The following is a 17,823-nucleotide window of genomic DNA, read 5'->3' as shown; positions in this document are numbered from 1 at the left end:
ACCTAGGGACCATGAGGCAATAACCCTGGCCGTGGATAGAGCCGGGGAGGGTGAGGAAGACGAGGACGATGAGCCTGCATTGGTACCTCTCACTCCCCCTCCGAACCCTAAGGGATCGGGACCCGTACCCAGGAAAGAAAGGTCCAACTCCCAGAACTCCTCCCGAGTAGCGGAGAGAGGGAGATCATCCACACCCAGGAGACCGACAGTACAGTTCGAACCTGAAAAGGCGGAACCTGCGCGATCTCAGGCCAGGAGTATCCATAGACTTCTAGGCCGTCCCCCGGACTCAGGGGACGACCCAGCAAGTAGCGAACAGGAGTATACTGATCTAAATCAGGACTCAGGAATGGAGGGAGACCGGGATAGGTCAAGCTCCAGAGCATCCTCCAAGTCTTCATCTCGATCAAGATCTAGGGAGAGAGTTCGGTACCCGAGGGGCGAACCTCCTAGACCTCGAAACAAGAGAGCGAAACCGGTCAAACTGAGACCTATAGGCAAGGGGCCTACTCTGAAAGGCACCACCTTTCAGTCACCCTCGGGCTTGACCTGGAGCTCAGGATTGGAGGACGTCTCCGAAGAGAGTGAAGGAGACTTGGAAGGAAAGAAAACAGGGGATATTATGCCAGCATATCCCGTGAGATGGGGAACGGCTCGGGCCTTAGCCCGGTCACCCGTGGCAGAAAAAGTGTTGTCTCACCCTGGGGTAACAGGACCATACAAGCATGCACACTTACATGCAGGCTATGACATACTACGTGAACAGGTGTACAAGCTAGACAGGGCCATGGCTGAAATAGCCAGGAGAGAAAGAAACTGGTTGAACGAGGCCCCGTCCATAAGCCCAATCCGAGCCCTGAGACACAGCACAGAGGAACACCGACCGGAAGTGAGCCCTCACTCCATACTAGCCCAATCTCCCGGAGACATTTACCGACCGAGAGGAAAGAGTTCACATACAGGCAGGAGTCTGCGTGACAGCACCCAATATGGAGAAAGCAACAAAGCACAAGAATTGTTAAGCAAAACCCAAGTGCTCAAAAAACTGGCCCCAGAAATGTTTCGAGGGGAGACCCAGGCTGCTTATATCCATAAGTGTGCTCAGATTTTCCATGGGTCACCTCTCTATGATGACCCGGAGGCCGCTCGCATTTTGAGACACCTCAAAGGACTGGAGGTCCCCGAAGGGGCTTCAATGGCCCAAATGATGGAAATGGAAGTAAGAATCCCCGGTCAAGATCCAGGGGAAAATATGGTGGAGAAACTAATCCCACAGGTGCGAGACGGGAGCTTGTCTCTCACTGTTGCAGCAGAATCAGTCATACGTGGAACGCCTAGGCAAAGATCAGGCTTACTGCTTGAAAAGCTATTCATCGGTGTACCAGGTGGTAACCGTCTTGCAGCCAAATGCGCAGCATGGTCCCGAGACCAGTTACGGACGGAATGCATGCTGTATGACCAAGTCAAAATGCTTTCTCAACACAAATACTGTAAAGATGTCCGTCTTTTCTCTAAACCAGAGTAGAGAGGACGAAAGAATTTGTAATCTATTTCATGCAAAGGGGATTTCCTGACAGCTACCATCTGGTAGGTTAGCACCTGTACCAACCATATCAGCTGCGTGAGATGTACACTCACCAGCGCCTATGGATAAAAATTGAGACTCTGCAAACTCTCATCAAGCTTAGCGCCTTGACGCGGTGGGACAGAGCGAGCATCAGGGTCTCTATATCCGACGGGCCTATCAGACTTGTGGGGACTTGGAAGCCTCAGCACACAGGACGCTGTGGTGCTTTGGCAGCCAAGTCACTGGTCTATAGGTCTGTCAAAACGGATTGGAGGTTCCGGGGCTTAGAACATGAGTTCAAGTGAGTTGGGCTGTATACTAATTAAATAGGTATCAACAGCCGGAAGAATATTAACTGAAATAACTGCTGTCAGGTGTCTCTGGAGTAGAATTAGTTACAGATTTGAGTCAACCTTACTCAAGATTGGTCTTATCGGCAGAACCTCTCCAACCAAGACTCTTCCTAATGTTCGAGATCTGGAACACTGGTGACGTAGATGGTCTGCAGAGCGCAGCAGACAGCCAAAAGTATATTGGTAAAAAATCTATCAGGAACAAGAGAGGGTTGATAAGTAACGACTTGAAGTGGCGTTTACTCATGACTAAAAAGTTACGTAATGTTTTCTTACAGTCAAAAAAAAAGTAGAAGGTTCTACTTAAAGAAAGGATCACGCTTAAAGTATATTTTTGTGATTACGGTAAAAAGGTTTACTCATGACTTGAAGTAACTAAATGCTTACTTAAAGTCAGAACTTAAGTAGAAAAAAACTCTACTTTGTGAATAGCAGGCTGAAATAGCCATTGCGAATAGCAGGCTGAAATAGCCATTACGAATAGCAGGCTGAAATAGCCATTGCGAGCAGTAATGTTTACTTAAAGTCAGAACTTAAGTAGAAAAAAAAACCTCTACTTTGTGAATAGCAGGCTGAAATAGCCATTGCGAATCGCAGGCTGAAATAGCCATTACGAATAGCAGGCTGAAATAGCCATTGCGAGCAGTAATGTTTACTTACAGTCGAAACCTAAGTAGAAAAATAGGTACCAAGTCACCTGAACTAGAAATAACATAATGTTTACTTAAAATCAGAATAAGTCCTGCATAAGTCCTGCTACTGTGACGGAAGTGGAACCGGCGTAATAATACAGGCTGGTGTTATCAGCAGGAGCTGAGTCTATAAGAGGCTACATAGCCTGAATCTACAAGCTGGCTAACTAGCCGGAGCTAATACCAGACATAAAAAGTAACTAACTACCCAGTCTGGACCGAGACAAGCACAACACAGGGTGGACCCCCTGTGCAAGAAGGAAGTGGACGGAAACAACAGTCCGAAAGATCTGTGAACAATGTGCGCTGGTAAGGGGGACAAAACCTGAACCAGTGCCACACTGACTCCGGGGGGGGGGCTGCCCCACGGAGTCAGCGGACGACGCAGCGAATGGCAAGAAGGAATATACTGACTCAGGTCAGAAATCGGAAATGGAGGAAGACCGGGCTAGGTCAAGCTCCAGAGCATCCTCAAGGTCCTCATCTAGACCTCCCAGACCTCCCAGACCTCCCAGACCTCCTAGACCTCCCAGACCTCCTAGACCTCCCAGACCGGACAGAGAGACATCGGCCTGGACCCAGGTTACAGGGCGACGAGAGCCCTGAATGGACCTGAAAGAGAGAAAAGAAATGAGTCCTCTGTGGACTGTATCTGTGATGTCCTGCGAGGCCTACGGACAGGGTCACAAGACCAGGCCAACCACACTTCAATAGAGGACTGCTGCTACAATTCTCGGGGATCCGTGGGGGTCGCCCGAGAAGTGACAAATCAACCTACCTCAAACTATGGGAGAGATCCAAGAGGTCAGAGGGGGCGACCCCAAGATGACCAAGATGACCAAGATGACCAAGATGACCAAGATGACCAAGGTGACCAAGATGACCAAGGTGACCAAGATGACCAAGATGACCAAGATGACCAAGATGACCAAGATGACCAAGGTGACCAAGATGACCAAGGTGACCAAGATGACCAAGACGACAACAGCCTGGGTGCATCGGCCGGGTACAACAGATGCAAGTCTTCCCGCCGGATACCAAGCAACAACGTGACCCCTATCCTGTCGAGCCGTCCAGCCAGGGAACAACAGATGCAAGTCTTCCCGCCGGCTACCAGGGTAACAAGGTACCAAGATGGCAGAGGGGGTGTGGAGAGTCACAGCCACGTGACCCCACAATCGCCATCTCGTCCCCCAGTACAGACGCCATTAAGACAATGGACAAAGACCTCACAGGATGGCAGAGTGGGTGTAAAGTGTCACAAAACAAGCGACACTTTTGGACAATGACATCCTGAGTCGTTCATATGTTTATGGTATATATCTGTTTTAGATCTAGGCATATGTTACTGTATGTGTCTATATGTGAAGATCCGTGGCAGAGGAGACAGCTCTCTAGGACGGGTGCACACTTGTATAACTTGTATACACTTGTATCTTATATAAACTGTATATTCTTTATACACCTTTTAAACTATACTACAGTTAAAAGTTAATGTTATGTTACAGAATGCAGTCTCTGTGAGTCAGAAATGAAAGGGGCCCCTTAAGAATGTGACCTTGAGAGACAGCTCCGAGCCAGCCGAGAACAAAGGGAGTCTGTTCCAGCGAAAAACGTTACAGTTACTTTCAAGTTACAGCCTAGTGGAGTAAAACGGGAGGAGAGCCAGTCCCCACGAGCCGTGCATTGACTGGCTGGTGAAATGACATCACGGTGACAGCGCTGTATTTGGACCAATAAGCAGAAGAGATCTGGGGGCTTTATAAGGGCCAACGGGCGAGAGAAAGGGAGAGATTTTTACACTGACATGGAGAGAGAGGAAGAGGCACAAACCGTGCAGAGATGAGATGTTTTGTTCTGTGCTTATTTTAAAACTGAAAGAAGAATGCTGTTAGCCAAGAGGCAAAAACCGTGCAGAGATGAGATGTTTTGTTCTGTGCTTATTTTAAAACTGAAAGAAGAATGCTGTTAGCCAAGAGGCACAAACCGTGCAGAGATGAGATGTTTTGTTCTGTGCATATTTTAACTGAAATGGACACTTTTTCTAATTCAGTCTCTTTTTGTAACTTGCTTTTTCTAATTAAACCTCTCTATAAATATATCCTTTGTAGCCTTTCTTCTGACCAGACGGCCGGGTAAGCATTGAAATGTGTTCTGCATTTGTAACTTCACCCCATGCATTTTTTATTAATGATGTAAAACAATATGTGTAAGTGGCTTTATCCCTAGCTATAATGGGGATATAACTATAACTATAGGCTTTATCAAGTAGAGTAAAAGGAGACTTATGATTATGCATTAAGGCTTTATCCATATGGAGGCCTAAAGAGAAATATGTCAACCACGCGGTCCCGTATTGCGTTTTGATTAATGATGTAAAACTTTAGAAGTGTGGCTTTATACCTATGGAGTAAAAGGAGACATAGGATTATGAATAGAATGAAATAGAATAAGTGGCTTTATCCCTAGCTATAATGGGATTATCAAGTAAAGCCATATAGTGGTAATACGGCCAACCTAGTAGATTAAAGCAAAATAAATAAAAGTAAACTCTACGGCCAACCGAATAGATTAAAATAGAATAGAGTAAATACACCCCGCAACTCCAATCCATCAACTGTATGACTGGAGGGGACGGGGGGGTGTCTGTGTGTGAGCCGAGGTCGGCTGAGTTTAAGCCCTGAAGTTTATAGACACAATTGAGTCCTAGACGTCCCAAACTTCGCAGGACGCTGCTTGAAGCTGGGATTCGGACCAATGAGTTATGGGATAATCAATCTGACCTCGGTTTGCGACCGGTACTCAACACTGCTACACCGGTTCTGTGGCCCTGCAGCTGAATACTATCTGCTGCGCTACTGTCGGTCTGCAAAAGGACTCTATTTACATTGCTGGCGTTCTGCAGCGGGACCCTGTTGTCGTCACCGCTCTCTGCTGCGCGCTGCACCACTCCCCCCTCCTCTGTACCACTACCTGCGCCGATCTCAGCCCCGCGCTCTTCTTGGGGCTGAGGCGGAGGTCGCCTTGCCCCTCTCCCCGCACAATCGCGGGAGATATGACCGAGTTCCCCGCATTTGAAACACTTCCCCGAATTACCAGAACTCACAAAAACCACATAATCAAACTCATCAACCTTTATCTTAAAAACCAACTCAAGCTCCTCTCCGCTGTTATTTAGAATCATTAAAACCTGTCGCCTGTGTGAGACAACATGCTTTAAAAGCGGAGATTTACATCCCGACGACATTTTTCTTATAGGGGAAATTATCTTCCCATGTCGTGCTAGTTGACTTCTCAATAGTTCATCACTGATGAACGGCGGAACGTTGGAAATAAAGACATTTCTGCCTGGTGTGGAGAGCGGCTCTACAGAAAGAAAAGCCCCGTCAACACTTATCCCCGATTGAACCAGTGTGTGCACCTTGTCCAACGAGTCAAGAAAAATCACTACTCCTTGATTCATCTTCGCAGCTGATTTAATGCTTTTATGTCCAACAATACTTCCAACTGCCAAACTGCAGTCCTCTACTGATACATTAGGAACAGATATCTTAATACCATGCTTTCTACCAATTTTGGAAAAGTCCATATTGGCGTCTGACGTCATCCAGCAGCACAGCCTGGCCGATGCGGCCAAACAAACAAAACACTCCCACTTAACCCTATACACACCAAAACACACAGCAACCCAACACTACACTATAATACAATATCCCATAAACAAATTAACAAAAATAGACAGATAAAGATAGAAAAAAAACTCACTACACCTCCAACCTCTCCAACCTCTCCAACCTCTCCAATCTCATTCCCAGCATGCACCGAGAGAGAGAGAGAGAGAGAGAGAGAGAGAGAGAGAGAGAGAGAGAGAGAGAGAGAGAGAGTTAGGGGAAGAGGCTATAGGCTGTTTTCACACAACATAGAAGATAACTGGAAGGAGAGAGAGAGACAGAGAGAGAGAAATGGAGAGTGAGAGAGATGGAGAGAGAGAGAGAGAGGGGTGAGAGGCAAAAGAGAGACAGTGAACAGGAGACAGAGAGAACGAAAGAAAGAAAGAAAGAAAGAAAGAAAGAAAGAAAGAAAGAAAGAAAGAAAGAAAGAAAGAAAGAAAGAAAGAAAGAAAGAAAGAAAGAAAGAAAGAAAGAAAGAAAGAAAGAAAGAAAGAAAGAAAGAAAGAAAGAAAGAAAGAAAGAAGGAAAGAAAGAAAGAAAGAAAGAAAGAAAGAAAGAAAGAAAGAGAAAGAAAGAAAGAAAGAAAGAAAGAAAGAAAGAAAGAAAGAAAGAAAGAAAGAAAGAAAGAAAGAAAGAAAGAAACGAAGGGAGAGAGAAAGAGAGAGAGATGAGAGGCAAAAAAGAGATCATGAGAGTGAGAGACAGAGAAAGAGAGAGACAGCGAGAGGGGGCGACAGAGAGAGAGAACGAAAGAAAGAGAGAGAGAAAGAAAGAAAGAGATAGTGGGGAGAAAGACAGTAAGCAAGAGATAAAGATAGATAGAGAGAGAGAGAGAGAGAGAGAGAGAGAGAGAGAGAGAGAGAGAGAGAGTTAGGGGAAGAGGCTATAGACTGTTTTCACACAACAGAGAAGAGAACTGGAAGGAGAGAGACAGAGAGAGAGAAATGGAGAGTGAGATAGAGATGGAGAGAGAGAGTGAGAGAGATGGGTTTAGGGGAAGAGGCTGTTTCCACACAAGGAGGAAGATGGACCTGTAAGAATTATATTACATTCAATTAGATTCAGATTTATTGTCATTATACAGCACAACGGAAAGTACAACGGAAAGACGTTTGGCATCCAACCAGAGTGCACATATAACAGTAAAGTGCAACAGTAATATACAATGTACAGGAGATTAAACCTAATCAGAAGGTTCCCGGTTCAATTCCGGCTCCTCCTGGCAGCGCGCCGACGTGTCCTTGAGCAAGACACTGCTCCCCTGAAGAACGGGTTTGGCACGTCGCATGGCGCGCCGCCGTCTGGGTTGGAATGTGTGAATGTGAGGCATGAGTGCTTTGGATAAAAGAGCTATATAAATGCAGTCCATTTAAAGAAACACAAACAAGCCAGAGTGTTTTTCTCCCCCTATAGAGGAATGATAATGGGTTCAGCCAGACCCTCTCTCTCCAGCGCTGACACAGCACTACTAACCTAATGTAACATAGTGTGTGGCGAGAGGTATGGCTGCTACACAAGACTTCATAGCAAGTTAGCAACACACAAAAACATTCCACTGAAACAGTCCATGCCAGTGGCGTAGCGAAGGCCCCGCCCCCACTGTAGACTATCCTCTTAGATTTTTTAGTACATGGTTCGCGAGTGCTCCCACGGGCCGAATATTGCCCCGATCCTCACGAGATTAAATCCACGGGTACCTCTCGGCGTGCCGAAGCTTTTCCTAAATCACTTCCATCATCGAAAACGAGGGGAAAAGGTCGGCTCGCGACCCTGAAAATTTCGCCTGGTTTTAAAAACGCTGTATTAAGTGAGCCTATTATGGGCTCCACGCGAGCTTTCTACCGTGGGTACATCTGGGCCTCCCGCAACTTTTACTCATTCACATGTAGCCCCGGAAATGCTTAGAAAAGGAAAGCCGAACGCGTGGAATAAACTCGCCGAAACGGAAAAGTTACCCATGGGCGCGCTGTGATTCCGATCCGCGTGAAAATATTCACGGCCATAGAGGAGACCGTGGGACACCTTTTTGCAACCGAATATGTGTCTCGAATTCGCTCCCACGCGGCGAGAAAAAAAGCAAAATTTTCTCACTTTATTATTGATTTAGGGGAGTGGGCGGGGCCTCATGGTCTGACCTGCGGGGGGGCCCCGACATATTGCGCAACGCCACTGGTACATGCTATGTGGTGGCAGAGAGCGGGCCGGGAGTAGATGACCCGGAGAGCGTTCCGCCACGTCAAATTAGTTTGCGATTCTATCAGCCTGCGTGAAGAATGCAGCTGCCCCCCCCCCCCCACCAGCAGCTAGATTCGATGCGATTCGATTTGATTAGATGAGATTGTAATTTATAGTCATTATACACTATAGCACGGGTACAGTACAACGAAAATAAGTTTGGCATCCAACCGGAGTGCAAATGTAACAGTAGAACAGAGTTAGTAGTATTGATATGTACAGTGATACAGGTATAAAAGACATACTGGCCAGCAGCGTAACTATTAAGAGTAGGTGAGAGATATGTACAAATTATTATTTTATGCAGGTATGTACAGACAGATGTGGATAGATAGATACGAAGTAGTATAGATAGATAGATATATATATATTTATTTATTCTTACCACCATATATAATTTATATATATACAGGGTATATATACAGCATTATAACATACTATCATACAGAGTTATATGCAGGTGTATAAGTAGGTATATAGAATGATTATATGCAGGTATATTCAGACAGATATGGATATATATTTATATGCGTTAAAATATAATATATAAATGTATATATTATAAATATATATACGGTATAACTAGCCAGTGTAAATCTGAATTTGCAATGCTGCCCCACACAGTCGCAGGTTGCGGAGAACAGAGCTATAGCTACCAGTCCAGTGCGCAGTCATTCATCACATCGGCCGCCTCCTCGCCTGCCGGAGGCCAGATAACTTTCATCCTACTTAGGCTGTGTTTTAATTACCTGGGATTAGAGATGGTTCCAGCCCAGCTCCTCTTTCACTCTGCAGCCTCGTCTGTCACACACACTGCAGTGGAACATGGCTCCGTGGCACGGTCTTTTCCACGCTGTGAACCAGAGCTATTCTGGAGCATCTTGAGGGTTAACATCTAATGTTAAAGGAACACACCAACATTTTGGGAAATTAGCTTACCGTTCTCTCCAGAGAGAGAGACAAGAAGATAGATACCAGTTTCCTCTCTGTGCGTTCAGTAGAAAGCCATCTGGCTGCACATTAGTCTAGCTTAGCACAATGAATGGAAGCGGACAGTGCCAGTTAGCCTCCTAGGCATTGTCAAACTAACACCTCTCCCGAAGGCTAACCGGCACTGTCCGCTTCCATTCATTGTGCTAAGCTAGGCTAACATGCAGCAATATGCTCCCCCTGCAGCCTGTTGCAAAGTTCTGATTGAAATTAAAACATACAGTACTCCACGTGACGTTGCGTGGCAGCTATATGGTTGTCAGATGATGCGTGTCTGTCTAACTCTGGCTACCCCTAGTAGCTGGCTTCTTATGTTGCCTACAGAACATTCCTTAAACTAGAAAGAATTTATTTGCTTGTTGTTAGCCATGTTGATCACAGCGAAACCACAGCTCCCGATGCATAATGGCGTTAGCTAAACAAAACTTGTTTTAAGGTAAATTGGCTTTCAGTGTGTCAGAGCGAGTGCACTCAAGTTGTTCTGACGTTCTGAGGGCTCAGAGTGCACACTGGACGCTCTGACCGACGAGTCAGTTTATCAGAGCGGAGCAGATTTTCAGAGTGAATTTATTAACTCACCTTAATATACGGTGTCGCTTGTCATTGTCAACATAGCCGTTTGTGGCAACGCTAGCTCACTAGCTTGCAAAAAAAAATTTAAATAAAGAAGCTTGCTAACGTTAGCTAGCTCGCTAACGTTACTGGGATTAAAGCAAGCTAGCTAACTGGGTTAACTGTTGTTTCAGGAGGGGCGGGGGGTCCCGTTGGTGGGGCGGGCCGCCACTTCAAGGCAATGGTAGGGGAAACACCACTATTATAGTGACAGATTATTATAGTGACAGATTATTATAGTGACATTATAATGACAATGCATTCGAATCTAATCTAATCTAATCTAATCATTTGACCTCTCCTCTGGCCGCCTCCGCAGATCCCTTCAAACCCTTCATCATCTTCTCCAACCGCCACGAGATCCGTCGCATCGACCTGAACAAGGGGGAGTTCAGCGTCCTGGTGCCGGGCCTGAGGAACACCATCGCTCTGGACTTCCACCTCGCCCAGAACGCCCTCTACTGGACCGACGTGGTGGAGGACAAGATCTACCGCGGCATACTGTCCGAGAGCGGAGGTGAGCGACCGCTCCATCCCCTCCTGCTAGAGTGTACCACAGTGTTGTCTAGCGATGGGCAAAACTCCTTGAGCAAGACACTGCTCCCATTGAGACATGAGATAATCAAACGAGCAAGCTAGCTGGCTGCTGCCATTGCTAACAGCTAGACGCATGCAAGTCGCAACGGGATCGCGTTATTTCCGGGAACAAAAGTCTTCAACAAAAGTATGTCACATCACTGATGCTTGACATGTGTGAACATTAGGGATGTCCGATATTATCGGCCTACCGATATTATCGGCCGATATTGGCATTCAAATGTGATATCGGAAATTATCGGTATTGGTTTAAAAAATAATATATATATATATATTCTTTTCTTTTTCTTTTACATTTATTTAACCTTTATTTACCCAGGCAAGCAAGTAAGAACACATTTTGATTTTATTTATTGTCAAAAGTATGCATAATGTTGTGTTAATTCCACGACAAGAGATATGTAATGTTAATTACCTGAAATTATTCCGTTTTTGGGGGGGGGGGGGGAACCTTGCATATATCGGTATCGGTTGATATCGGTTGATATCGGTATCGGAAATTAAGAGTTGGACAATATCGGTACATCGGATATCGGTAAAAAAGCCAATATCGAACATCCCTAGTGAACATGTATATTGAAATTCTTTATTGGCAAAACCACATTGAGATACAGTATCTCGTTTTCGAGAGGGTCCCAGAACATGTGTGGCAAATGTACAAAACGTTGGTACCACCATGTAACCTCTAACACTTACTCGCTGCTACCCTTTACGGCTTAGCGAATTCCCCCAGAAGTCCGGACAGCTGGGAGTCGTCGTGGCCATGGCCGTTTTGTTACGCTTGATGAAGGCCCCGCCTGCCACCGTGGTACTAGCTTAGCATATAAACCGGCTGTTAATTAGCCAGCTAACTTTGGGGCTGCCAGGCAAATGTACGGCGGAGCAGAAGTGTGAAGGCCAAATCTGAGTGCAGCCCCTGAGTACGGGCCGGGGACCCTTCCTGCTGCTGTAAACAACACGGCCAGATGGTGCGACTCCTGCCAAAAGGCAAAACGAATCAATCGGATCTAAACAGCTACCTTTTAAAGAGGCTAAAGCGATCAATCAAAAGCAATCTATAGGGTAGACGAGGCCCTCTTATTACTGCAGGGGGGTAACACTGTGTGTGTGTGTGTGTGTGTGTGTGTGTGTGTGTGTGTGTGTGTGTGTGTGTGTGTGTGTGTGTGTGTGTGTGTGCGTGTGCGTGTGTGTGTGTGTGTGTGTGTGTGCGTGTGTGTGTGCGTGTGTGCGTGTGCGTGCGTGCGTGCGTGTTTTGAGTAGTGCAGTCTGGATAATGACTAGTCTCTAGGTGATTAGACAGTTCTCTCTGATTAAGGACCCAGAATGGAGAAATGAATGGGCTGGAGAAGAATCTGTTTTATGTTTTCCACACGACACCTCGTCTTTACGTCTCTCTCTCTCCGCGCCGCTCTTCAGCCCGGGACACGTCCCCCCCCAGTGGTCGTTTACTGCGTGTGAGTTACGAGGCCGAGATGAAAGCACTTGGTGTATCGCCCCGAGTGTCGGGAGCGCTGGAGCCGCGGCGTTCTCATGACGTACGCCACTTTTCCTGCCAATAAAGCACAATGCCCGTTAACACAGCTCGTTGGCCACAGCTGTCATGTAGTAATGACCACCTGTCATTTGCCTACCAAGATGTCTTCGGCGGCGCTGGCGACGATGCGCCTGAGTGCCGCGGACAGAGAGATGTTGGCGTAAACATCTCTAACTGAGCAGGAAGGAATCTCTCGTCTAACCTTCGATTCTGTCCTTTGCATTATCTCGGGAGGCGTTCATCCGGGCGACTTCACACTTGGCTCATGTGCCGCTGAGGACCCAGGGGAGAGCGGTGTGGAGTAGGGATGGGGATCGTTAATTTTTATCGATATTGATATCATTTTCCGAGACTCCTCAACGATCCACATCTTTTCCTGTTGTTGCCTTTTTTGCCTTTTTCTCCCATCCTCCAATTTAGTCGTTATGCCAATTCCCCCCTGGCGAGTGCTTAGACACCCCTACAATCTGAGTCTTAGATACTTACCCGATACTTTTCTATTATTTGGTGGAAAGACAACAATACATTCCTTAATAAAACTGGTATTGCCAAAAAAAAATCCTAACCCACAAGAATGGCACAATCATACTCCCTTATTCAATAACAATGCTCTCTTAATTGGAAAACGACCTATAAGATTCCCTATATGGGAAGAGCAAGGCATACACTCATTAGGGGATGTTTTTAACAAACAGGGTTTTTGTAGTGATAAAGAAATACGCAAAAAATTTAATCTCACCAAGTCCACATGGCTTTTTCACAAACAGTTAGAGCTATGTTTGAAGTCTCACGGTGTTCCATTAGACAGACCAATTGAACACCACAGATACCACAAATTCTTCTACTCAAGAGAGACATCGAGAGGTTTTGTTTCAGAATTTTATCATCAATTACTAACGTCCTCGTATGAAACCCTCCAACTTGACTCTGTCTGGAGGAGGGATATACCAGACCTGGAAAATGACTTTGATTGGCAAGGAGCCTGGGCAAATGTCCGACTTACATCAAGGAACCCGGATCATCAACAAATCAATCTTAACTATATTCACAGGACATACTTGACTCCTATAAGACTGTGCCGAATGGGGCTCAAACAAGATTCCAAATGCACCCAATGTACAAATGGGGACGAAGGGACATTTATGCACATGTATTGGGACTGCTCACCAGTTAAGGCATTCTGGAAAGATGTGACCCAACAAATATCAAAACTCGTATCTTGGAATATACCTGTACACCCCTCGGTATTGCTGTTGAATGATGTTTTTGAGTTTGCAGTGAATCCACAGCTAAAGAGATTGGTTTTATCGGGTATCACAGTAGCCAAAAAGCTGATCGCATCACGCTGGTTTCAACCGGAAAAAATGTGCCGTAAAGTTTGGTTTCTTACATATCTCGATGTAATTTACCATGAAATATCTACAGCAAGAATTCTGGGTCTCAATGAATCCAAAATGTCAATGTGGTTAGAAGTGGTGGAGAGAATAAAAGCTAGCTTATAATGGTAGTGTCTGGTTAGGTGCGAGGGATAGTGGAGGTACTTCTCAAGGTGGGGTCCGGGAGGGGGGGGTTCGAGCTGAGCATATGTGTGTAGGTTTTTTTTTTAGATAACAGGTATTATGGGTATATCTTATATAAAACAACTAACCAAAAGGTGATCTCATTGGATGTGCCCTGACAATTAATGCTTGTATATCTTATCGTGTGTTGTCATGTTTGTTTATATGTTTGTTTAAAAAATAATAAAAAAATAAAATACAAAAAAAAAAACTGGTATTGCCACATGTTTGACTTTACTGAAATGTAAAAAAGATAAAAAGAATTATGACCATTTAATAATTGATTCATACAGGCTGAAACACTGTGAGAAGTACACATTTAATATAAATGTACAACTTTGCTGCAGTCTCCGAGACACTCCTCCACATTGTCATATTGGGCGCACCTCGCAAACCTGCTCAAATCTTCACGAGCCTTGTGTGTCTTGTCCTTGGTCGGGAATTCAATTGAATAGAATGAAGATAACAGATTTGTTTCATTGTGTAAGAAACGTGGAACAATGATGTGCTTGTATTCCCACGTGTGCTCAGTTGGTCATTACGTGGACTTAGGAGCGGGGAGCTGGGAGGGCTAAACTCTGCTCTGAATAAAACATGTGCGTTCGCACATACAGCCCAGCTCTGATTAATGTGCAGTTAAGTTCAGGAGTCCAGTGCATGTGTGAAAGGGGCTTAATGACACGACTCTCGTCTCTCGAGACATAGCACTGGCTAGACTCGATAGCGGTATCGACAAGCTACATTTGGAACTGGGATCCATGATATAGAACCCGGGTCTCGATCCCCATCCCTAGTGTCAAGTGTGAAATCGATCGGATCAGACCGAGAACAGCGTGAGGCGCCCGCTCCAAACAGGCACGCTTTCTGAAAAAGCCACGCACGCCAAACGAGCACCCCTCCCCCGACAACGCTACAAGCAGCAATACCGGGAGCCAAGCGATCTGCCTGGTCCGAATGGGCACACACTCTGAACTGGGGCCCTGCACTAATAATACACAACACAACCGCAAGTTAGAAGAAGTTATTTTATTGTCAATGTACACAAGGCAATTGCAATTTGTCTTTTTGCCTATGCCTCCTAGTTACACATACACACAGTCCTCATATCCCTCCTAGTTACACAGTCCTCATATCCCTCCTAGTTACACAGTCCTCATATCCCTCCTAGTTACACAGTCAAGTTTCAAGTTTCAAGTTTCTTTAATAGTTGTCATACAGAAGTACAGAATACTTTTGTACAAAATGCTTCTTACTGTTGCGCTCCAGAGACTGTGCATGACAAGATAAGTATGAAATAAAAACATAGTAAAAATTAGAAGAAAAAAAAAAAAAAGAGGTCACAGTGTTCAGTTTAGACATATGTACAATGTTCGTAGACGTAGTTACCATACAATATACAATACTGTGCAGTGTACTAATATACAATACTATATAGTGCAAGGCATAAATGGACGAGGTGCAGTTTAGGTACAATTCACAGTAGGTGTACGAGTTGTAGTGCAAATCCTTTATCAATAAATATAAAGTGTAAGTGTGTTTGTGTGATCTAAAGTGTGGAGAGTGGGTGCTGCAGTGTGTTGTTTGTTTGAGTGAGTGTGTGTGTGCGTGTGGGTGTGTGTGCTGTGTGCATTTGATGGTTGTTGCATAGTGATTATTGTTCGTTTAGCGATTATTGTTCGTTTAGCAGCCTGATGGCCTGGGGATAGAAGCTCCTTCTGAGTCTTTCTGTGCTCGCCATAAGACTCCGGTATCGCTTGCCTGACGGCAGCAGTTCAAAGAGGCAGTTGTTCGGGTGGCTCGAGTCCTTAATAATTCTCTTAGCCTTCCCCTTACACCGCTTGTTGTAAATGTTCTGGAGGGTGGGAAGCCCCCCTCTAATTGTGCGTTCGGCTGAACGTGTCACTCTTTGTAGTCTGCTACGGTCTTGTGCAGTGCTATTCCCAAACCAGGAGGTGATGTTGCCGGTCAGGATGCTCTCTATTGTACATGAGTAGAAGTTCCTAAGGATCTTCTGACTGACTTGGAACTTCCTTAGGCGCCTGAGGAAGTAGAGGCGTTGTCGTGCCTTCTTCACAACACTGTCAATGTGTGTGGTCCATGTCAAGTCCTCGGATATGTGGGCTCCGAGGTACTTGAAACTGTTCACTCTCTCAACTGGTGCCCCGTCGATGCTGAGGGGGCTGTAGTCCTTGACCCCCGACCTCCTGAAGTCTACAATCATCTCTTTTGTTTTGCTGACGTTCAGGGAGAGGCAGTTCTCCTGACACCACTGTGACAGGTTCTCTACCTCTTCCAGGTAGGCCCTTTCGTCGTTGGCAGAGATCAGGCCCACCACTACTGTGTCATCAGCAAATTTGATGATGGTGTTGTTGTTCCGCTGTGCTACGCAGTCATGTGTGTACAGGGAGTAGAGGAGGGGGCTCAGAACACAGCCCTGGGGGGCCCCTATGTTGAGCGTGATGGATGAGGAGGTGCAGTTGCCGGCTCTTACCACCTGGGGTCTGCCCGTCAGGAAGTCCAGGACCCACTGGCACAGGTCATAGTTCAAGCCCAGGTCCCTGAGCTTGGCTATGAGTTTGGAGGGGACTATGGTATTGAATGCTGAGCTGTAGTCGATGAACAGCATTCTCACATAGTTCCCCTTCCTCTTGTCCAGATGTGATGCTGCTGTGTGCAGCACATGGGCTATGGCGTCCTCCGTGGACCTGTTGGGGCGATATGCAAATTGCAGAGGGTCCAGGTTGATGGGGAGGGAGGAACAGATGTAGCCCTTCACTAGCTTCTCAAAGCACTTCATGGCTATGGAGGTGAGGGCTACAGGGCGGTAGTCGTTGAGGCAAGCGGGCGTAGATTTTTTGGGTACAGGGATGATGGTGGACTTCTTCAGACAGGTGGGGATGACGGCCTGTTCCAAGGACAGGTTGAAGATGTCAGTGAATACCGGGGCCAGTTGGTCGGCACAGACTTTTAGGACGCGGCCGGGGATGCCGTCCGGTCCTGCTGCCTTCCTGATATCCACTTTTTTAAAGATCCGTCTCACCTCATGCTCTGTTACCCTGAACACTGAGTCTCCATCAGCAGACCCCCCCCCCCCCATTGCCGTGGTTTGTAGGCTGGTGTTGTTATTCACAGCCTCAAACCTCGCATAGAAGGAGTTGAGATCATTTGCTAAGGAGATGTCACTGTTCAGTTTGAGGGGGGTTCCTTTGTAGTCTGTCATTGTTCTGAGGCCCTGCCACATGCCTCTAGAGTCAGCCTGTTCAAACTGAAGTTCAACTTTATCCCTGTAACGCCGTTTTGCCTCTATTACTGCTCTCCTGACGTTGTATCTTGCCATCTTGTGTTCTTCCATGTTGCCTGTCACCAGCCCGGTGTTGTATGCTGATGTGCGCACTTTCAGAGCCTCACGGACGGATTTGTCTACCCAGGGCTTTTGGTTTGGGTAGATATTAATTTTGGTGGTGGGGATTATTACTTCTACCTGAGTACAGACATAGTCAATCACCGTTTCGGTGTATTCGTTAATATTGGCTGTGTTATCACGGAGTACACTCCATTCTGTGCTTCCCAGCACTGCTTGGAGTGACTCTACTGACGTCACGGTCCAACGCTTAACCTCTCGCGAGACCACCGGCGTTCGCTTGAGACACTGTTTGTACTTAGGCAGAAGAAAAATTGCGGCGTGATCGCTTTTACCGAATGGACTAAGAGCCTGTGACTTGTACCCATTCTTAAATTGCGAGTATACATGGTCTAATATGTTCTCGCCTCTGGTGGGACAGGTCACATGCTGATAGAAATTCGGCAGCACCTTTTTAAGACGCGCGCTGTTGAAATCCCCCAAGACCAAAATGGCCGCGTCAACGTTAGCTGCCTGGAGTTTGTTTACCTCGTCGTGAAGTTTTGAAAGTGCGACCTCAGTGTTCGCGTGTGGTGGAATGTACACTCCGATGAGGATGATGGACGTTAACTCTCTTGGGAGGAAGAAGGGTCGACATTTTATCGTGATAAAC

The 17,823-nt window shown here is 46.1% G+C and overlaps 1 protein-coding gene across 1 annotated transcript in view; it reads left to right on the top strand.

Annotated features, from left to right (window-relative positions):
• The window catches only part of LOC311229511 (low-density lipoprotein receptor-related protein 1-like), a 375,389-nt gene that overhangs the window by 194,969 nt on the left and 162,597 nt on the right, over nt 1-17,823 (top strand). The window contains 1 exon segment of the mRNA XM_084315588.1: nt 10,440-10,637. Coding sequence (XP_084171714.1) covers nt 10,440-10,637 — 198 coding nt within the window.

Source organism: Notolepis coatsorum, assembly GCF_963971535.1.
Source record: "Notolepis coatsorum genome assembly, chromosome: 6".
NCBI classification, from domain to species: domain Eukaryota; kingdom Metazoa; phylum Chordata; class Actinopteri; order Aulopiformes; family Paralepididae; genus Notolepis; species Notolepis coatsorum.
This window is presented reverse-complemented; position numbering and strand designations above follow the sequence as displayed.